General features: G+C 38.1%; 1 protein-coding gene across 1 annotated transcript in view; it reads left to right on the top strand.

The window, feature by feature from the left end:
* The window catches only part of luzp2 (leucine zipper protein 2), a 152,841-nt gene that overhangs the window by 83,810 nt on the left and 44,949 nt on the right, over positions 1 to 24,082 (top strand). The window contains exons 4-5 of the mRNA XM_077564737.1: positions 337 to 418; positions 6,065 to 6,127. Coding sequence (XP_077420863.1) covers positions 337 to 418; positions 6,065 to 6,127 — 145 coding nt within the window. The remainder of the gene's footprint in view (positions 1 to 336; positions 419 to 6,064; positions 6,128 to 24,082) is intronic.

Raw genomic sequence — 24,082 nt, 5'->3', positions numbered from 1 at the left:
TGGCGGGCAAAAAAGCCTTTTTAATCGTAATTAATTACAATTCTAAAATGTGATTAATCTGATTTAAAAAATGAATCGTTTGACAGCTCTAGTATTAATAATCTTTTATTTTTGTTTACGTTTATGCCAATTTTGTAATTGTGGAGTGTAATGATTAAAATTGTAATGCCCTAACATGTGGAATTAAAAAATATTCGGATGCTATACTCAAAACTGTATGAGCAAACATTTTGTCAAGCATCGCTTTACTGAATATAGCCATTCACTGCTTGTCCAAGCCGCTAAGAATATGTGGAAAGTGTCCTAACAGTTTCTCATTTGCTTGACGATTGACAGAGACGAGATGAAGTCCCTCCAGGCAGCCTTGCAGAAGCAGCTGGATGAGGCAAACGAGAGAGCCGAAAAGCAACAGGCCACAGTAAGACAGACCTGACCTGACCATCAACATCCGGTTGTTTCCAAACTGTCCTGTCACCTGTCACACGGGCCCCTCGTGACTCAGGCTTATTAGCCAGGAGCGCTCTCTGTCAGCTCCTTCACTCAACACTTGACACTCTTCGAAAACGGCAAGAGAAAGTGGTCTGTCCCCCTCATTCAATCCTCAACTAAAGATTAATAAGATCGAGCAAAGGGAGCACAATGGCCCAGTTGTTAGTGTGGTTGTCTCTCAGCAACAAGCTTGGTGTCAACTTGGGCATTTCTGTATGGAGCTAGCATGTCGTTTGACTTGGCTACTATATTCTGTTTATACGCATTTGGTGCGTATCATCTACTGTGCTCTTTAGTCTGAATAAATGATTAACGAGAATTGATTTAATCATAAAGAGGAACACATGTTCGACCAATATCGCTCACATTCACTTGAACAATGGGATCAGATTTTACTGTCAGCTGATTTGTATCCTTGGTCCGCAGCCAAAGGAAAACACAAATGCTCCTCAGCTGTAAAAGTCAGTGAAATGGGAAAGGGATAAAACAAGTACTTCTAAGGGAGTCACCAGACTACTGACAAGCTATCGTTGCCCTAAGCGTACAAAGATGTAATTTTATTTTCAGAGTGTATCCAAGACTAATGTTACCGTTGTGTGTATTGTAAGCCTCAGTTCAACGTGTTTTGAATGTACTGTGTGTCCATATGGCTGATGGATTGAAACATTCTCCTGCTGTAAACGAAACATCAACGATTCAACATCAAGTTTAATGCAAGGCAGAACGCTGCAGGGATTTTCCATTTATGCTCATAAAAAAATATGCCTACTTTTTATGCTTGGTCAGGGGGTGATAATACATGCTATGGAATAGCAATACAAAATCTAAACACCTGCTTGGTGTATTGATTAAGTAGATAAACAACAGTGCAGAGCACAGGTTAGATTGTGGGTTCGGATTTCTATTAGTTGAGTGCACACTCAACTCCAACTTCCCATTATTATTGAGTTTGACTTTATGCTCATTAAATGGTATGACCGTAATTTCTTGAGAATAACACATTTTCACTTAAAGTAGCATAAATGAGCATTTGGTTTTCGCTGATTATGGCCGCACCTTTGAACAAAAGCGGTAATGTTTTCCCTTTAATTTCCCTTGAAAGAACCACATTTCCCATGAGGCCAAGCGCTTATCATCGTGAAATCCGGACGTCCAAGGCGTCTACAGTTGGACTGAATTACATTGTTTTTGTGGCTATTTTCTATTTTCTTGTAACGTGATCGTTACAGCCTGATTTAAGTTGTTGTCATTCTTACTTCCGGGCTGATTGCTGAGTCTCACTGATGTACTTGAAACCAGTCAAGTACACGGATGTCTTTGTATTCCCCCATGGATCATAATCTAGCATTGACATCCCTGGGCATTAGGCAATCACTGGCCGGGCTGTTCTCATTTGTGGTGCAGATGGTGGCATGAACCATTAGACGCAAACAAAGTAGGGGTGTCTCTTTCAATCTCATAGATTCTCTTGAAAATGAATGTGTCCAACCTACTTTCTCACCAAACATTCACACTCCTACCTATTGCACCTAGTTGTAATGTATCTTATGTCAGAGAACAGAATCAGGACTCCCATCTACTGCGAAAGCATTTAATTGCTGCTTGTTGCTTTGGCTAAAAGTCAAACTTCAAAACAACGTTTTTATAAAATAAAATAAAAAACAATAATAGTAAATGCGAGACTGCCTTGTGAATGGTTTGGCAATACCTTAATATATCAATGTTTTTTTCCCCCAAAACCTTTGTGGGACGCTATAAATAAAAACAGGATAATAGTCAGGATGTCTGCTGAAGTTAGCGTTTCTTTTGTTGTTGTTTTTTTAAATAAGACTTGCCATCATTGGGGCTGTATCACTTTTTTTTTCCATTGATGTAGCGCAAAGAAAACATATAATTGCATATAGCCTACAATCAATTTGAACATACAATATAAAGATAATAAATATATAATGCAGTGGACCGTGACGTCAATTGAAATGCATTGGAAAAGAAAAATTATCCCCCTGCAACAAACCCCCCACCCACCCACACACAAAAAAAAGAAAGACGCAAAAGTACAAAAAAAGAGCTGCGTGGTTCTGGGAGTAGATCGGCCGTCTCCCGAGCTGAAGGTCGTGAGTTCGTTCCTCTACCTTTGGGTGACTTTTATTCTTAATTTTATTCTCTTCCAAGTGTAAATGTTACTCTAAAACTGAGTCTATTTATTCCCACTCTTTTTTACTGTGTAGGTGTGCACAAGTTGCTGCATTGCCCACAGCTCAAAGCATTGTACTGAATGTCCCACCTTTCCCAAGCAGATCACATTGGAGCAGTCCTAGATTGATATTGTGGACAACTCCTTTGAGTGATTCACATGAATCTGGCAATTGCTAGGTCAGAGAATTAAGAGACAATCGCGAGAAAGCAACAAGGTGAAACAAACATGAAAATGAGTGCAAAGAAAAGGAAGGACCTGATCTGAGATGATGCAAAATTAGCTAAATCACAGACATGTCCGTTGTAGTGGCTGCTGTAGCCCCCACGACTGTGACAAAAGCAGGTTGAACAGGTGAAGAAAGCAAGCAGCGGGCCGGACAGGCAGAGGTGGGGGACAGAGTGAGCAGCAACGTCTTTAAGCTGTTTGTAGCATTTGGATAATACAGGAACTTTGAGGAAATGGAGGAAACATTATTCATTAGTCATCTGAATAGAAACCAGTAGGACGGAAGAGTAAGCATTAGTAGACTAGTTACATATTACAGTGTATCCAAGGTTTAGGATGTTGCACAATTTTTGTTTATGTATTTTTTTCTGCTAAGGTTTTAATTTGCCTCTTTACCTCTACAAATTGCGACAATAAATCACTCTCTTCCTGTTGAGTTTAGCCAGGCCATGGTGGTAACTGTTGAGAAGAGAGAATGCATCTGCATACTACTACTACTAATTATGATGGGCCGGGTCTAAGCCAAAAATGCAAATTTTTGGTCTCAGTCCAGCCTCGGTTGTGACGTAATTGGCTTCTCAGTATTCAAGTTCCTGCACATTACATTTTATGTATAGCTAACACTTTGCATCAACGACAGAGGAGTAAAGGGATGGATGGCTTCATATTGTTTTTGGAGAAATCAGAATTGTGCTGTGTTTGGGCACATTTCTCAGAGGACGACTATTATATGATTATTATATTATATTGCTATTATACATCCTCAGGATGAAATTACAAAGCTTGCAGTAACTGTCATCTTTTTATGGTTTGTTAATTATGATAAAGTACAATACACAGCATGTGCAGCCTCAAAAGCTTACACAGCCTCACTGTTCAGGGCAACCATATATCAAACTGCTTAATGTGCAGGTGTGAGTCACCAATGCTTGGTAAATTTTGCTTTGCAATGACGAAAGAGCCTACATGGCCGCCAAAGACAACCAGATACAGTATTGCCAACTACCAATCAGAGGAAAGCACCATCAGGGGTGCAAGGCACTCTGACTTATTTTTACATAGTCCGTTTATTCCTGCCCACTTCGTGGTTGCCACTCAACTTAGGAAAAATATCTGAATGGTTGCACAACTGTATTTTATGTATAGCGAACACTTTGTTACTATGTTTACTAGCATGGAATAAATGACTATCGTAGTGGCAAGCCATGCAGTAATTTCATGAATATGACTCCGGTTCCAGAGTGAAAAACTCCAAGCACAAAGACAAAATCCCCCATTATTAAACAGTCAAATGCACTTAATAGTTTTAAAGAAGGAACATTTTAAAAATAAGTGGACGCTAACTATCTGGCTCGTTAATGTGATTTGAAACACGTAATTTGACACCTCTGTTACAATCTTTGTTAGAGTGTACGTTTACTCGTAAAATGTATGAACATTTATCTACTAACCTCGCAAAAAATGATCGCTGCAAATCCGTGAATACTTTGTGGGCTGCCAGTCCTTTCTGTTGATTGCTGCTATCCATCGACGTCATTCGTCTTCATTAGTAGGTATGTGATAAAAAGCAACATTTGGTTTACTCTTTTGTCTGTCTGTACAACCGACCGCACAGCAAGATATGACCATTTTATAAGATAATCGATTAGATAAAGGACTTTACGCTGTATGAGATTCAATGGTTACAATACAGGCAAGTGGTTCTTTTGCCGTCCAGCGTTCCCATTAGGGATGTGATGTCACGTGCAAAAGGTCAATATGCACTAATCTAGTAAAATATCAGAAAAAAATACCTCAACCCATACGCACAGTTAGACTGCACTTTACGCTAGACCTGTGCTGGGCATTAAAATAGGGCCCTATGTAACAGAAGAGAATGTTCATTAACCATAATTGGATGCAGTGCTTTTTTCAGAAATGTTACCATGGATACCAATTATGATTCATACGCGATAATCAAGTGTTCTCATCTGAATGATAGAGGTTGAACAACACTAAGCAAGATGCAGGGAGAGCAATGAAAATAACATATAACACACAAAAGCTGGCACACTTGATCGTTTAGTTTCACAAGTGTTTTATTCACATAGCCTCATGAAAACGGAAACAACGACAAAAATAGAAGGACCAATCGGATCAACAATTCAGACAGAGAGGGCCGCAGTTCTTTCTCAGCAAAAAAGACAGCATCGCTTGTCAAGTTCAATCAGTAAAAAATGTATTATTTTTTTGCTATGTCTGCATATAATGTATGATCATTCTCATTTTCATCACATTTAACTCATTAACCGCCATTTTCACTGAAGCAACATCCTTCGCTCCCGGCTGTTTTACTGGATTTTGACTGATTTTGCAAGGCCCACAGAATATTTTGTTCTATTGCTATAAAAACATGGGACCTACCAAAAGAAAGATTAGAGTCTCTTCGTTCACCAGGAAAACAATATTTAAAATAGTTTTAGTTTTTATACATTTGTGGGAGCAAATGAGTTAAAGTAGTTTGTAGCTTCTGACTGCTCTAGTCTCTCTCTGTTATCTGATGCAATCCATTAAAGAAAGAAATATTTGAAATTTTTATGAAATCGGCTACCTTGAGATCGATTAGCCTACTGTAATTGTGAAGTGACATATTTTTTATCGTATGTGATTTATAAATCTCTAATGAGCGAGGATTACCTCTTGCAACAATGCAGTAAATGATACAAATGCAGAATTAAATATTGTAAAGAAGCTGCTACTACTGTATGTGTTTTTTTAAATCGGTCCCTTAGGCTCTGACAAAGACCGGAAGACTCAAAGATAAAACTTGACGTTGTCTTGCTATATTCTGGGATGGGAGTCAAATGGCATGGCTTAGTTTACAGTTCCCTAAGGTGCATACGTGGTTTATCTTGATGACCTCTTTCAAGGACTCTCAACGCTTTAAAACTGCCAGCAAAATACAGCCTCTCTCTCTCTCTCTCTCTCTTATTGTTTTTAACTGGCTTATAAATGAATACTGGCTAGTATATAACGTAGCATGGACATTATTTCCAGATTGTTACCATAAACACAATTATAAAAATGTATTTTATTCTTAGTCAATGCCGACAGATAGTGTGGAGTCAAATAACATTCATGATGACTGCTGAATTTTGTCCTCTCTGTCTACAGGTTAAATTGATTAAAGCAGAGATGGAAAAGAAAACCAAAATCATCAAGGATTTACAGCAAGAGGTGAGTCATCTATGAATCATTCAAAGTTTGTTTTGAACACTTTCAAGTCCTACTTTCATTCATATTTTTCTTCTACTACATATGCTGTATGTACAACAGCTTGAAATAAAGTAATTATCATCAACTTGCTTTCTTTCCCATGTACACTTTCCATTGAATTTAATGTACTACAAATGCCTTCTGACAATCCCGGTAGACTTGATGGGAGTACTTGTCATAATCTCAAGTTGTTTGTTGCAGCATGCACTAACATTTAAATGTGCTTTGTAACGGCTAAAGTGCCTTACTTCTTATTACTGTGTTGATTCATATAGGTTTAGAGATGTTTACGTCCTGAACCAATGAGGGACCTTCATTATGTTGTGGTGTAAGCCACCATACAAAGATTAAGCAAGATCTTACAATGTGTGTCTGAAGATGTCAATATGTAAAACCAAAATTTTGAAACTTGAATGAAATATGAAGATTTTGGGCCCTATTTTCGTTCCCAGCACAAGTCTAGCACATAGCGCAGTCTCAATATGCATATGGGTGGACTTTTATTTCTAGTAGAATTGGGCGTAATGAAGTGGTTGCTCTGTTGTGCGCCATTGTGGGAAAGAAAGTAGCCAAGTCCCGGCTCGTAACAGTTCCCCTCATTTGCATTAAAACCAGGGCTGTCGAAGTGCGTGCCGAGCTTGACATTGCGGAAACAGAAAGCAGATTCGCTGGTCTGTGCATCACATATTGATGCGAGCAATGTGCGTTTGAAAAGGTAAACTCCAAGATCTCTTTGCATTCCCCAATGAAATAGCTTCTATGAAATACTGTACTGGTTGTGCAGAGGTTAAGCTACTTTAACGAGTCCATTTTACAACACTTTCTGTCTGGGAATTAAAATAAAATCCAACATTTACAAACAGTTTTATTAACTTTTTGACTCTTAAGTCTGTACACTCATTAGCCCACTTTGTCAAGCTGGCCACTTTGCCTTACCTGACCCTACTTTTGACTTTTAGCAAGCAGACAGCAATCTTCCGGTCAGTTACTGCTGCTGTAGACAACCTATTTGTCCCGCAGCTTCTCTCCTTGCCCCCCCCCCAAAAAAAAAAAAAAAGTTGAGGTCATGTTGATTCTGTGATGTGAGGAGCATCGTCCATTACAAGTTTTTGCCACGGGCCAGAAGATTACCCAGCATGTAACCAGAGATCCAAAAGGCTTTTTATTTGTTTAGTGCACAAGGAGAGGCAAGATTGCAAAATGTGTACAGGGAACCTGCAATAGTCTGCAGCAGAATCAAAATGTGTGTGTCCAGGATCAAAGGCGAAGAACAAAGAGCCTGCCTTGTGTGACCTCCGTAACATTTTCAGCAATTCATCTGGCAAATAGTGCTCGAGTCGAGGCACTGATCAGGAAAGATCACCGAGTCACGAGTGATGACAGCTGAATTTCTGTGGAGAAAAAAAAACATGGAAGTGCTCCAAAACTCAAGAAAGAGCTAGGCTTTGAAAAGGTTTGCGCCAGGTGGGTTCCTAGGCAACCCACAGATGCGCAAAAGGAGGCCCATTTAAAGCTTATTTGGAGTGTCACATACAAAGGTGAGGAATCTTCTAAGCATATTAGTGGCTGAGTGGGGATGACACATAGGTTCATCGCTTTGAGATGTGGTCCAAGAGAGCATTCATAGAAAAAAAGCAAGCATAAGTGGTAGCTAGGCTTAGACTTAAATAAATCTTCAAACAAGTATTTAATCTTCAAACTGTGATTTTTTAAATTTTTTTTATTACCGGTAGTAGTAGATTAAATTAAAATGGGCTCATTACTTTTTGACTGAAGTACTTATACCAGTGGCAAGCAGTGACCTGGGCAGTCAGCGGGGACTTATGTAACAAAATCCACCTCTCAAATCACTACTATTATGTAGCAATTTTACAAAAGAATAAACAAAATTGCAATATAATTATGTTTGGCATTACAATGAGAGTTCGTATGCTGCTCTGCACGTGCCAAATAAATAATTGTCCATGTTGAAACAAGCCAGTAAGCTTCTCCCTTCCCCATGTCCAGTTTTTCTTGAAAAGCCCACCCTGCAAATTTGAATTTTTAATAATAATGTCTGACACTAAGTCAATTTATCCTCCTCGGTCAGTTGTTGTAGCTGTTATTGTGTGCAAATTGCTAGCCCACTATTTAGCTCTAATCAACCAATCAGTGACTGGATTAATGCCAATTTCACATCAAGCCTGCTCGCTGGCCTTGTTAGTAAGACCGATCTGATTGGCTGGATCGGACAATATTTTAAATTCGGCTGTATTGTTCTAATTTGCCAGATCGATCAATGATGTCACTGATCGGTTCCTTGAAATAAGGCATTAAATTACATGTTATATTTAATGTTTAGCACCATTTTTTGAAGGTTTAATTTTCGACCCATGCACTTCAATTGATGTCATTTGCACGTGGGTTTCGCTATTTGTGGGTCGGGCCTGTGCCTATCCCCCGCAAATGGTGGCGGTCGACTGTAGAGTAAACGTAAATGTTTTTTAAACACATATACTGCTTTATCTTTTGATAGAATCGGTGATCGATTATTTTTATTAATTTTTTTTCAAACTCATTCATCGCTTATGGGTCATCAGGCAAAAAAAATCCTGATCATGTAAAGCCTACTGATTAGGTTTATTCTGAAATAGAACTGGCTTTAAAAATAAATAAATAAATACATTTTCGCTAAACACAATGAAGTGACACCTATTCATAGGTAAATGGATGTGTGAATGTGTACAGGCAAGTGAGAGAAGTGCTGGCCGTACAATCTGCTAGCAGCAAAGAAATAAATATCTGCTGTATATCTCCTTCACACATTTGGGGCAAGAGAGTTGTCACTTAGTAAGCTGCTGAGAGTGTTTTTGGTGCTGCTCATCGGGTTGGAGTTACTGACCGTCACAGATGGCAGCTTTGCTTTGTTAGCATGCTCATACCCACTACATTGAGTCCAGGACAACACAGAGACCTGCTTCCCCTGCCCCTGTTCTCAGCTTGGCCCCTTTCAAGGATCTCAGCTTCCTCTGCACAGCTGTGTTCTTTGCTTTTTTTTATTCATAAGGACCTGTACATTTGTTGTTGTCAGTTTTTTTGATTGGTGAATCCCAGCTACCATATAGTGTCAACTATCACGTTGCCCTTTCCGTTGATGTTCACCAGTGTTGAGAACGTTTGTCTTCACCTGCTGTAATCCACCACCAGCTCTTGAATCTTTTCCACGTTGATCAGATGGTGGTTCTGCCAGCACCAGTCTCAGGGCCGCCCGTTCTTAAACGCAGGACACACACTGTGCGTAGGGTCTTATTCTCCATGCAGAGCGAAGAGTGAGTTGGCGTGTCGTCCACACGACTTCATGAGTTGGGAGCCACTTGGAGGGGAAAACAAGAGGAAGCTTGTGCTTCACCTGAAGGTGAATGTTGTTGAAATACACTTTGTGGCACAAAGCAGTTACTCATTAGATCCAGCCTCCAGTCTCTGTCTAGACTGAGGAGCCTCCCAGCAGCCCTGATAACCATTTATTGAATAGGCTGTTAACGCCCTATGCCTATGAAATGGAATGGTAAAATGACTGTTTGGTTGTACAGCATGTAAACGTACTGATTAAAGTTAACTATAAATCAATTAATATCCAATCAATTTACAATAGGGGTTGCCAACCTCTTAAAAGATGTGAGCCACTTCTTGAATACTGATTGATAAAACGGGCTGGAAATCAGTTGGATAAACACTTCTGAAATGACAAATTTGCTCAAACAATACTTAATTACAGAAACGTGCTATTCGTGTTGTTTGCGGTTGTGGATACAGAGACCACACTTATCCACTAACACTAACTACAAACTTTAAAATTTAATAAATTGATGGAGTTTAACCGCCTTAAAATATTGTATAAAGCCCATCATGAAATTGTACCAGTTAATATACAAACAAGTGAGGAACAGACATTTTTTCCAAACCTAAATATTAAACAAAACAAAAAGATGTATTTCAACTCAAGGTGTCAGTTTGTAGAACAATCTGGATTGTAAAACAAAATTTTCTCAGTCTATTTGTCTTTTTTAAAAATGTATAAAAGCACAATTACTGCAAAAATATATATAGGACATGCTGTTGAATTATTTTGAATTATTTTGTAGTATTGTTACACTGAAAGTGTCTTGACCGCTCGTTGTCATTCATTTTGTGTTTGTGTTTTTTTTTAGTTGATCAGGGGCAGACAAAACAAGTTTTACTTTTTTCTGTCCCCACTTTACTTTGAATTTGAATATTGCTTTATATTGCCTTTTTTCTTTTATAAATGAAATAAATGATGATGATAATGAAGATGATGAATTATTAAATAATATTATAGTTTTTATTATAGTACGAAGTATGTTGTATTAATAACACTGGGGAGTACATTTTTTGTTGAGTTGGTTCTGACAGTGGTTTGTAACAAAATTTTGGGTGCGGATTCCAAAACCGATCTCAGTTTTTCTCTATCACGTCAAATTTTTGAGCCATAGGATCCTCGTTTTGTTTTTTAAAAAAATGTGTATGTATGTAAATAAAACACTGAGACAATGAAATAGATACAAGCTTTAAAAACAAAACAAAACAAAAATCATGAAACTAATTAAAACTTACGGTATGCCCATTGTTACAAGGTTAAAAGTAAAGCCAGCACTAATTCTCCGAATTTGCTTCTACTGGTATGCTCGCTATTTGTTTGCAGTTGTTGAAAATACTGACCTATTGGAAGCTGCACACACCTCTCACCGCACTGTCAATTGTGACAAACAAGTTGTTCTACGTAGCTGTAGATGAGTCCAATCAGCTGTTCTTACTACAGCTAAACAGTGTGATGTTGCCAAAGTTTATGGCTCCAAGTACAATTTTGCTTGGTCAGGTGCGGCTCTGACCAGTTCGCAATTTTTAGTCATTTGTTACTATCATCCACAGTATTCAGAAAATGGATGACAGTGACAGTATTGCAGAACAAAACATGATGTTTGCAGTACACTGGGTGAAGAAAAATAGAGGAAGAATTGTTACCTTCAGGGATCTCGTTATTAATGACCACTATGTCTGACGAACTGACAAACTGTGGTCGGTCCGTGAGGCAGTTTATAAGGCCAGGCTGGAGATGGCTAAAAGCACATGTCCTGATCCTTACAGTGCATCCAGGCTTCTCCACGTGAAGAATAACTCGATGAGAAGCAGATGACAGGTGCATTGGCAAACTGTGGCAGCTCCTTTAATGGCTTCACTCGGGGACACAGGTGCTTCAGAAATAGCTGCTTCTGTGTCTTCTTTGGAATTGATGCCCAGACCTATAGCCGTTGAGGTCTTTAGGATGCTGTTTTGCGCATAGAACCACACAAGAGGTCTTCCGCAGCTTTGAATCGCTCCCCACTTTGTGGCTCAGATTGATCTTGCACAGCTCATCCACGCACGACTTGACGAGCCTGGAGCTCAGGTTGTCCGGACCTGCTGCTTTCGTTGTCTTGATCTTGCAGCGCTCTCTTGCTTACCAGTGTCACAACATGTACACAACTTGAAATTTGTCACAAGCTGATAGTAGTTTTCTTGGTGAAATGTCTGAAGGCTGTTTTGTGATAGACTCAATTATTTTTTTAAGATGTGCAAACCTTTCTCCTCCACAAACTATAACACACTGTTTCTCAGCTACAGTCCTCGAGTACCCCTATCCAGCCTGTTTTCCACATCTCCCCAGCTAACACAGCCGAAGATCATTATCAGGCTTTATGTAAAGCTTGCTGATTAGCTGAACATATGAAACACCTGTGTTGCTTGTGGGAGCCATGGAAAACTGAGTGGATAGGGGTACTCGATGACCGCGGTTAAGAACCACTGCTATAACACAATATATAGTATTATAATTCAGTTTTAAATAACTCTTATAATGGAAAATTGTTTGTGAATGTTCCAATTTAATTGAATGTATGTTATTGATTGTTCATATAAGTAATTACATGAATTGACTGGGCTCTCAAGCGCTGTACCCATTATAATGTGATCAAATCAAAAATTTACACAAAGGGCGTCTGTGGATGTGGCTTGTATTGCACACTAGATCTGTTTAAGTGGATAAATGGCCAATAAAGAGGGCCATAATTTGCCTTGTTAATGGACAATTAGGTATTCCTTTACTCTTAAACAATGTGGAAATAGACCGAATAAAGTCCTCGACACCAATTGAAATGATATTTGTTGGTGTCAAGGACTTCTTTAACATACTTTGATCTCTAGTCGACTGGTTAACCTAATTTCACAAATAAGTCTCTCAACGAGTGCTAATAATTTTAGCGGAAGAAAGAGCAAGTGGGAAAACCTGCTGTCAGCATTTTATTCTTCTTATTGATAAATGAGCAGTCATTTAAGACTAAAAAATATACTGTTATGATGTCAGAAATAAATGCACATGATTTAGGATACTTTTAGGTTACAATGTTACACAGAAGGATCTGGATTGATGTAAAATCGAAAATAGAAATTATTTGGCAGAAAATCAGGAACCTGCTTTGACTGTATCGGAAACATGGTTGGAAACAGCACAGTTTCTGCTGAGAGGATTACTGTACTTTTGTCATCCATTTTTGTTCAGAATGCAGCTTTTCCATTACATTACATTATGTCCCTAATGCTTAGGATCAGCAAGCCACCGTGTTTGCACTGCACTGGCAGATGTCTCAACCAGTTGCTCCATCATCATATGATTGCCTAATTGCTGACATTTGCTTTTTTTCGTTCCCATATCTGCATCACTTAGTAAATGCCCTTCCAAGGTTTCTGGGCCAATGTAATCACATACAGAAAGGATCGTTTGTGCTCAGCAGAACATCTCTGACATCTGTGATGACCTGACATTTAAACTGGCTTCATGCACAGAATCTATTAGAGCATCACTTACCAAAATGTATTGCGTTCAGAAAGTCAAACAGTAACAATGTTAAACTATTACAGTAAAACCTTCAAAGTCTGCCATGGTCCGGTAAGTGATGCTACTTGTATTCCAATTTGTTTAAACAATTTCTTCTCCCATTGTATATAAAATTAAAAACTCAAACTATGCCCAAGATGAAAGCCTTATTAACTGCATAGGGAATATTTTAAACATTATGTAGGCAGTAATTCATGTTATATACAGTAGCTTTACGCAATTTACTGGTGGTGTAATTGTACATTTGTCTGACTTTAATACAGGCAGCGTGGGTTCACTTCCCACTCACTGACGGTGTGAAAGCAAGTGAATGGTTGTCTATCTCTATACAGTGTGTTTCCTCGACTGATTGCCAAGTTCAGAGTGTACTGTAGTCTGCTTTTTTACTGAAGTCAGTTGGGGTAAGCTCCAGCACCCTGCGACCCTGAAATGGTGTTGAAAATGGATGGATATCTATATGCAAATTTTAAATGCATACTGAACAACAAACTCTTCCATGACTGCAGGGACACTTGATGAAGATGATGAAAATGTTGTGCCAAAAACGTGCAATAGCATGATAGAGTTACTAAAGCTCACTTTATATACAGTACTGGCCAAAAGTTAGGACACACCTTCTCATGCAATGGATTTTCTTTATTTTCATGACTATTTACATTATCGATTCTCACCGAAGCCATCAAAACCATGAATGAACACACGTGGAGTTATGTACTTAAAGGATTTTTGTGCAGTTTGTCACTTTTTTTTTTACTCGCGACCGCCACCTCTGGCCCAAAGTGTAACTGCAGCATCCCAACTGTGGAAAGTCAGCAGCTCATGCGTGCAGTGTCGTACGCTAGCTAACACCACAGGCTAATGCTAGCACAACACCACATGTCCGCTACTCCGCGGGGACGCGCATGACGTCACCGTCCATCACTCCACCCCTCCCCTCCCCAAAGGGTCCGCACACTCTACTAAAAAGGGAAGATAAAAGCTAATAGGTGCAGTCAGAGAAAAACAGTCAGTGCTCTTCATACTCATCTGGGCATTTGTGGAGCATGCATGATGTAGAAAAAAACTTTAATATTACCTTTTAAACGGCACAATGCACCCTTTAAAAAAAGGTGAAATAATTCAAAACACGTTTTATATTCTAGTTTCTTCAAAATAGTCACTCTTTGCTCTGATGATTTGTTTTTCTTGGTATTCCCTGGATTAGCTTCAAGAGTAGTCACCTGAAATGGTTTCCCAACAGTATTAAAGGAGTTCCCAGAGGTGAGAATGCCAAAGGGTGGCTATTTTGAAGAAACTAGAATCTAAAACATGTTGTCAGTTATTTCACTTTTTTTTTGTTCACATGTTCATTATTAGTTTTGATGCCTACAGTGAGAATCTACAATGACACATTGAATGAGGTGTGTCTAAACTTTTGGCCTGTACTGTAATTCAAGTCAAACATTTTACTTACAATAATATGTTCTATGCGCCCCCACTATTCCAAAAATGGAATTCTGATTAATACTGTGTTTGTGGAATATTAGCTAAGTATAAAAATCCGCCCGTTTTTATCCATCTCATTTTAGGGCCATTTTTCTGCTTGCTGTTTACTGAGAATGACATCACAGTTGCTCAGTCCACAACCAATCATGGCTCAGTTTGTGAATGTCAGATGACCGAGCCCCACCCCCCCACCCCCCACCCAAAAAAAACATACAGCTGAGCCGTATTGGTCGTTACATGAGCCCTTAGGCACTGTGATGTCATTTTCAGTGGACAGCAAATGGCAAAATGGCCGCCCACTGCGATGGATAAAAAATGGGTGGATTTTGCTGCTTAATTTATATTCTATAAACACAATTTTGGTGTGGTGCATAGAACATACTGTTGTAAAGAAAAGTTTTGACTTGACTTGTATTTAACTGCATTCAATTCTGCACCAATGTATCATGCAGCAAGACAGAGACATGCATCCCACTTTTTGTTGTCATATTTCTCCACTTTGACATAAAATGATAGCAATCTGTAACAAAAACAACAAAAAAACTCGAACGAGAACTACTCGTAAAAGAATGGTATTCATTATTGAAATGAGAAAGCATTATAATAGCCGGTACATATTTTAGTATATTCTATACACAATGCAGAGCATAGCCATTGGTCAAACACCTGCTTTCATAAAAATGTACTGTAGAAATGCTGAACCAAGCTGCAAGGGTCATCTTTTAAGATAATCATGTTCACCCATGTCAGCATTAGCCATTAAATGTGGCTCGCCATCTTTCACATGAATGTTGATTGTGCCATGATGAGAGATAGCTGAGGGGATGCAATTCAATCGGAAAATGTTATCTATGCGTTCTCTGCTTTACAAGGAATATAGAAGGAGAATGACTTAGATGCAAACTTGGCTTCTACTGGGTTTCATCAGCTTTACAGAGAATCGTAATGGACGGCTGCTTTGCCACATACTCCACTCGTTGCAACTGATGCTTCTAGTCGAAAATGTAGTTAAACAGATGAAATGAGCAAAATGTATCTGTTTGTTTCACAACTGACACCATTAAAGTTCATTGCTGAAATAGTAAACCAGCAGGAAATTATCTTTTTGCAATGAAAAAAGTGTGCATTAACCTTTCTAAGAAATTCACAAAAATACTTGCACGCTGCAGGATATTAACAGCGTGAAGAATTAATAGCTTTCTCCCAACTCAACTGGTATATCACTCAATGACTGAACAACCGCAGTATTAACAAAAGGAGGCTTTCAGCGCCATCAAGACTCTTGTCAGAAGTAATTTCACACATATGATTGCTGACACGCATTAAGGAGAAAGTGCACTGGCGAAAATGGAGTTTTAAGTGAAATGGAATGAGAAGGGGTAGGACGTGATGTAGCGTTTGACTCAGACAACTGATATACAGCCTGATTGACGTCATTCATAAATAAGAGACAGTAAGGCTGCTTTGTTATGCAAAGTATGGGGTGAAGTTAATAAATACAAAAAGGAAGGTAAGTGCTCGTTAGAAGGCAGCAACTGACCTCAGTGCAATACAATTTATTGTCACATGCAATTATCTCTATTTGCATTTCACGGATTGTGTCATATGCCATAGTTGGGCTGTTGAATAACACTTGATTAGACACTTGGCTCTTCAACAGTAATGCGACCTTACAACGCGTAATATAATCTTTAAAAAAAAAAAAAAAGTACACAAACAAAAAAGACGGCAAAATTGGATCCTTGGCACAATCCTAGTGTTTTAGCCTTGTAACGTCTCTGACATGTTAAAAGATATCAGTGAAAATAAGCCAAAGAGGAAATACAGCTACGTATATGCAACCTCTAGGAAATGTTTACTTCATTGTTTAAATTTTTTTTAGGATGTAACTATGTGTTAATGATTTGGTCTTCTGGAGGGAAAAAGTTAACGGTCTTCTTTGTCCATATGGGTACAGAAAAAAATGGGATTTGGAAAACATTTTCATCTCGAGTGAACGATGGACAACTGGGTGAAGGTAAGCATTATTGCAACATGGGTGTTTTGACATGCGAGAAAACTAAAGGTATTCATTGTTGTTGCTTTTTAATATTTGTGTAGTTTAGTATTTTTTCAGTGATATGGAGTATCGACAGTATAAATAGTCAACAAACTGTATTCTCATTCATTTTTTTGTCATCATTCGTGCTCTGCCTGAAGTAAGAAGCCGAGTGAAGTTATGACGCTTTTATAATAGTGCAGGCAATATGATCAGAAACCTGGCCGAATAAAGAGTGTGTTATGTGTTAACTGTGGAGTAAAACATTTCTGCCAGCTTGTTTGTAATTAAATCTGAGGTGGCAGTGAATCTGGAAAACTGAATGACCAAGTGGTGGTGCAGTGTCTAATACTAATATGATGACATATTAGCTCAGCATGCCAGTGGGCTGATTGAATTAAATCTGCAATTCCACCGCCCAAGTGTTTTTATACACAGAAAAGAAAAATGGATGTTTTTGTTTTTGTTTTTGTTTTTTTGTTTTTTTAATATGCATATTTTATTTCCATGACTTCATTGTCTAACTGGCTAGAGTCCTTAAAGGATGTTAATGTTGCAAATGCAGCCATCCTTTTTCTGTACCACTTACTGTACCTAACTTTTTGGTAAAGGCGGCAAATCTATGGCAGCAAGTGACTATTATGTCAAAGCCAAAGGCTGACAAACCAGCATTAACTTCTGATAAACGAGTGCATACTCAAAGTTCTCAACATGGTTGTATGTTTGGCGATGTCATGCACCAAACTGCTACGTACATTGACAAATGTAACGCGGCAGCTGCATGATAAAATGGTGCTTTCACCAGTAATATTGCAATTTCTATGGGATGAAGTTAAATTTGCCACTTGTGCCTCCACCCAAAGTAAACTGAGCTGCACTGTGTTTTGTAATGCATATTCAATGCATATTAAGGCAGTGTTAGCTTGTGATGAATGGCATTTACTTGGTGCAATGTGTGGAGGTTGTTTATTTTGGGGAAAGTGTCAATGTGTCATATACACAGAATGATCTGTTCCCTCCACAAGATAAAATGCTTTCATTGTCTTTAAGCTAAGGTCACTGGTTTGTTTTTTTACACTCTGGGCTCTGCTTCTGCAAGGAGATGCAAGCAGCAGGCTGCCACAAACACTCGCCGCTGAGCAAGGCAGAAGAGGAGACAATCGAAAAGAGGAGACAAATGAAATACAGCCCACTGGTTGTCAATCTTATAAATGCCGGGCTCATTGGCCCAGCAGTAGATGATGTGGGATGAGGTCTGATTTACTTGCAACGAAAATAGGGTGCATAAAATGTGATATTATTCTAGGTGCTTGAGGTATTTTTATGAATGCATGACACAGACAAAAAAAGCTTCATTTGTGTCCTTTCAACGTTACATAACGTCTGTTGATTTGTTTCCTTTTATAATTTATAACTTTATAACACATCTCTTATATGTACCATATTTCGATTTTATTTAACTGCCCCATGCCTTCACTGTGGTTTAGCCTTGCACCTGTTTTTCTGATGTAGTTTGGGTAGAGTATATACCAATCAGTACATTCTAATAATATCAAGCTCGCACTAGCAAGATATATTCATCATATATATCATTCAGCTTATGCTGCAGGCACTGAGAATCGGAATTGTGTCACTTAAGAGCAAAACAAATCCAGGTCAGTTTTTTTGAAAATCCATGATGTAAACCTGTATACACAGTTGTATTTTTCTGTTTTCGGAAGTTGTGCCACCCCGCCCTATGAAATCAGCAACTTTGCTTAGTAATTCTTAAAACTTTTTCACCAGGTACCGCCCCAAAAAAATACTTAGCTGTCCAAGTATAACAGAAATGGCCAACGTTAAAATACGGTTAAGTAGTACGTAGTAGGCCTAAGGGTTCGTCAAAAAAGGGGGAGAGGTTTTATCCCTAAAACGTATACTTACTTTTCCTTTTGGCTTTTCCCTTCAGGGGTCGCCACAGCGAATCAGTTGCCTCCATCTAACCCTTTCCTCTGCATCCTTTGCTCTCTACCTTCATGTCCTCTTTAACTACCTAAAACATATGCTAACTATAAAATGAAAAATGTACTTAAATGATTCAATGAAAATGCATTACACAAACATGTTAAATGAAAACGGTACTTAAAAAAATGTTTTGAAAATAAACAGTTCACAGTTATATGCATATGTATTGTACAGTGCTTAAATGTTAAATACAAATTACTTAGGTTGACAATTATTATTTTTAAAAAGTATTAATTACATAAAAAAAATAAAGCTTGAACAGCCTGCATGCATAACACTTAGATAAGAAATGCTGGGTTCTTTTTTTAAGCCACTCACTGGGTAGCTGTGGATTTTGATCAGATTGTGTTACTTTTATTCAGGTTGGGTTAATTATTTTGACAAAGCATTTTGGGTTTAAGTTTGCATTTGGGCAGATTGAAGAACTGATTTTTTTTTGATCATGTGTACATGATGTGTACTGAAGCTGAAGTAAATCTTATGTAATGTTCTGTGAAAGTGCTGGTAGTTTGACGGCACACTGACTTGGTCAGGACGGATGGCCCACCCGTGGAAAAAGGCATCTGGTGTGAAAACTGTGCCAATTGCCAAACATATCATGTGGGTGACTGACTGTGACGACTCCTGACAGGGGAAAGTTGCTTCTTTTTCTTGCTTTTCAACCTTGTTTATATTTGATCTTTTAAATGTAATCAGTTTTAATATTTAATTTAGTGACTCTTTCACATACTACATTATATACTAGATTAAAATCCCTAATAAAGACAAGTTATATAGAAATGAATGGATGTATGGGTGGGTGGCTGTAATCAGGCCTATTCCAAATGACGACAAAAATCACATACAGTACAAATATGTATGACAGAGGTACATTGAATAATAAATAAGCAAAATAATGGCTGACGACAACCAGTGGAGTGATGTAGAGTTTACCCTATTCAAATCCATGGGGGGAAGGGTGAGCCCAGGCCAACTAAGCGAAATGGAACGTTTAATATTTCTTTCATTTATGTATTATTAACTACTTCTGTGTTGTCACTCCACAGTGAGGATGCTTGTGGAATTATGTACATTTTGAACACGTGAGTTTCGTCTCATGTGTTCCATGAATGTAAACACTGCCAAGTAGGATGACTTACTTGTAATGTAAATATACTGTAAATCGACAGTATTATATACATATATATATATATATATATATATATATATATATATATATATATATATATATATATATAGATATGATATGTGCGCTGTATAGTAGGCATTATATCGTAATTGGGGACTGCAGTGTAAATCTAGCCCCAATGAAAGTACGCATCACAATCGTTATGACCTTTGCCTCAAAAAACAAAAGTACTTGTGCATGCATTTATATCTAATGCTCACGGCATTTCTCTTATTACTTACTGATTCCATATGAGCAGAAATAACACAAATTGAGAAGTAAAGGCAGACCACAATAGTATAGAATGTTGGTCTCAGGCTGTCACTTGGGCACACATTGCTTTATTCCTCACTGTACACCACAAATATTGATTTCTGACCTTCAGTCCTCCGTAAAGTGGCCAGGGTTATGTGGTCACGAACCCTGACAATATCAAATACAGTAGTTATTCATTTATTTATTTTTACATGGACACATAAAAAAATTTCGAAGATGATGACTGGAAAAAAAAAGTACTTTAAAAAGTAACTGAGTTAGTAATTGAATTACTTCATAATAAAAGTAACTCGTTACCAGGCAAAGTAACTTTTTTCACTACTTTTTTTTATATCAAACAATTTGGATTGGAATGTTTTTAAAATACATTATTATTATTATTATTATTATTATTATTATTATTATTATCATCATACCAGGAATTCAAATTATGTCCAGGCTATATAGGGTGTTTTCATTTATTTTTGTGAGTATTTATGTCACACAAATGGCTCACTCCATAATTTGGCACATCATACAATAATAATAATAATAATAATTATAATAATACAGCACACACAGCAATCTGAAAAATAATACAAATAAAATAAATACGTGACACGCTTCCTGTGGCACCTTCAAAATAAAAGTCACTCTCCATTTCAGCTGTCAAGACAACAACAGTGCCTCTAACTGCGCAAATAAAATTTTCAGAGCTATTGATCGCACAATGTCTTGTAACTTACTTCGAGTCTTGCATCTAATAAATAAACGCAATAACGCAACGCATTTCTCATACGATAACGGCGTTTCAAATATGGGGAGAATAATTAGTTAGATCAGTTCGTATATGGAAGAAAAAAAAACGTTACCTAACGCAGTTAGTTTAAACGCTGTTATTCCTAACCCTGGTTATATGTGGCCAAATTAAAAAATATTATTTTAATCTCACATCATAATGCAAGCAAAACTGAATATGGTAACACAGCACAAAGTTCAGCCTAGTTGGTGGACACCCACATCATCGGGTGGGTTCTGATCTGGCAATGAAGCAACGAAGAGTCAGTTTTCTGTTGAATGGAAACAACAAAGGGGGAGCCACTCCCATCTGTTGAGTCGCCTCGGTGCCAAAGATGGAGTCACTGTGAAGGCTGGCGATGTGGCTGTATACAGGACAGACCACCTTTGGAATCGGCTGCAGGTTGGCCCTGAGTGCTGGATAAGGATCTGATGGATGGTTTGCTAATGCCCAAAACTGTGGGGACGACAGAGAATAGACCAAGCTGAGGATGCTGTGTAGTTTTTGCACTCTGGTTGTTACTACTATTTTACTGTTGTTGTTGTTGTTTTCCCTCTGTAACATCCCGTAGCATAAAAAAAAGATAAAGCCCGACTAGCTTGTAAGCGTCTCCTTTAGGGCCAGCTTAAAATGTGTGTGGTGAGAAAATACAGTAAATTTTGTGTTTCATACAAATAGAAGGTGGTACCTATTTTAGGTAATTAAATTGATTGCTAGGGTTGCTTATGGGTTAAAGTATCACTGCATCTTCCCTCCACTTTCAATGTTGAAATGAGTATTTAATATTTAGAATATTTTACAAGATCAAGTTCTCTCGTGGATTGTGGACCTTGACCAAGATTGATGCTCATGATTCTGCTTCATCAGTCAAATAACCTTTTATTTTTCAACTCAACGTATCATTAATTATTCATGAATGAGGTGACATTGTAAAAATCATTTTGAGGGCCTTGTCAACTTAAATCACTACCTCGGTACTTGTATGATGGACAGCTGTATTCCTAATTTATTTGGCATCACATTCTAGTTTGGGCACTGAAGCAAAGTTGTTCCAGCTAAGTAGGTGAGGTGATGATTGCTAATGTTGCTGTTAGCTATGTTCTCCAGACTGCTTCCCGTCAAGCTGAAAATCTTTAGGAAAAGGAATAAGTAAACAAATTAAAATTCACTAAACCACATAATATGACAGTAGACAACTGGCCTCACAGTTCAGAGGTTGCGGGTTCATATCCTTCCTTGTGGTTTTCTCTGAGTGCTTCATTTTCCCTCCCACACTCGAAAAACATGAATGGTTAATTGGAAACTGTCCAAAGGTTGAAATGTGAATGTAAATAGTTTCTTGTCTCTATGTGCCCTGTGATTGGCTGGGGAGCAGGTCAGGGTTTACCTTCTCTTTGAAATAGTCTTGGATAGGCTCTAGTACCCTCTGGACCTTAATGAGGATAAGCAGTATACTATGGAAAATGGATGGTACATAGCATAAAGAAGAAGGGGGGGCGGGGGTGTAAGAGTTGCACAATTATGCGATAATCTGGGTTAATGCTCGTACGACTGAAAGGCACATTTTGGAGCAGGACCTACACGTGTAGTGCATTGTTGTATACGGCCAAAGGGAAAAGAACACCATATAAATATGAAAATATTCTTTTACTTCCAGGTCCACAATTTGCAGTGCTCCGGGACTAACACGTTTGGACATATGCAACTCAAAGTATTGCATTTTGCATAATGCACAGTGACAGAGGGGCTCTAGAGGATCTTATTTTCACTCAGAGGGTGTCCAGGGGCTTAACTGCATCACATTTTGTGACAGCTGCCAGTTGTACATGTCCTCATATGGTGCTCCCTGTGTAGGAGTGAGAGGAGGTGCAACTTTCTGGAATTGATACTCGTCCAGTTTTGCCTCGCTGGATCACAAAACTGTTTCTATGCCAGCTCATTATCTCCGTTGCCTTAGCGTGATTTACTTGTATGTTAAATAGAAATTCAAAATGTCTCAGGTTTTTTTACAATTTTGGAGTAAAATATATGTTAACCTTTGGGAATGCATTTATGTGGAAAAGCTTAGGAAAGCCTGAATTCGTGAATGTGGGCTAAATTGAAGTGTTCCTTTCTCTTAAGGCCCATCATGGATACCCTAATAGATAATGAGAAAACTAAGCAAGACTTGAATACTGGGAAGAAAAGAAAAAAAAATGAAGAAAAATTAATCAATTCCCTTGGTGTGCCTCCAGAAAATATCCACACATTTATTCATTGTGTTCAATGTTTGCACAAAGGCTCCCCTTTCTCAAAGAGCAGAAGAAAGCTTGCCAGATAAAACTTCCTGACACAACAAACTCAATTAAAAAGGCACATTATAATCTTTGTAAAGGCAGACCTTTTTATGCATCAGTTGTATTAGATATAATTAGATCAGTAAATGGCCAGTTGGTGGAAGTTGGCTTTCAATCACATTTTTTTATTTTTACTGTATTTTATTTTATTTTATTTGGCAAACAACACCATTACTACTTATATTACTGTTCACAGTTCTTCTGTTCAGTCAAACGTTGTAGCAGACTGATTAGTTTTTATTACTTGAGATGATCTCATAACACTGACAACTTTTTCTTTGTATTGAATGCGCTTGACTCACCATGTTTACCGCGGCTGTTTTATTTTTCAGATTGAGTTGCTGCAATGATCTTTTCAGGAGTAACACAGGCCGCAAAATTGCCTTTTGGATCATTACCCCAAATTGCTGGGCATAATAAAAGTATATACAGTACATAAAGGTGTGTTGTGGAAAATAATGATAAGGTGTGCTTCATAGGTTAATGTTGCAATATCTGCAATTGTTAGTTGCTTTACACATTGTGGCTTGGAAGAGAAAAATATATTGAAATTATTGCCACTTTTTTATCTCCTGTGTGTTTCAACGGTTGTTACATAGGAGGAAAACTATTATAATGTAGTATAAATCCGACCTTTGAAATTCTGTCAATCACAAAGGTTCTCAAGGTTCTTAAAACCTTTTGTAATTCCATAATTTTGAAAATCTGATTATTTTTCTCAATCTTTTGTAGCAGTATTTCAGCTGCTTTTGTAACCTGGATGTAAGCTTTTATATCCAAAGAGAGGCCGCTCCTCGTGCTACTAAATCTATTCTGACATTGAGAGGCATCCAAGCACTCACTGTCAGAGCTCCAGCCCAGACTGAGAAAGCGAGGCCCACTGAGTCATAAAATAACAAAACA

The sequence above is a fragment of the Vanacampus margaritifer genome, chromosome 4 (genome assembly GCF_051991255.1).
Source record: "Vanacampus margaritifer isolate UIUO_Vmar chromosome 4, RoL_Vmar_1.0, whole genome shotgun sequence".
NCBI lineage: Eukaryota > Metazoa > Chordata > Actinopteri > Syngnathiformes > Syngnathidae > Vanacampus > Vanacampus margaritifer.
This window is presented reverse-complemented; position numbering and strand designations above follow the sequence as displayed.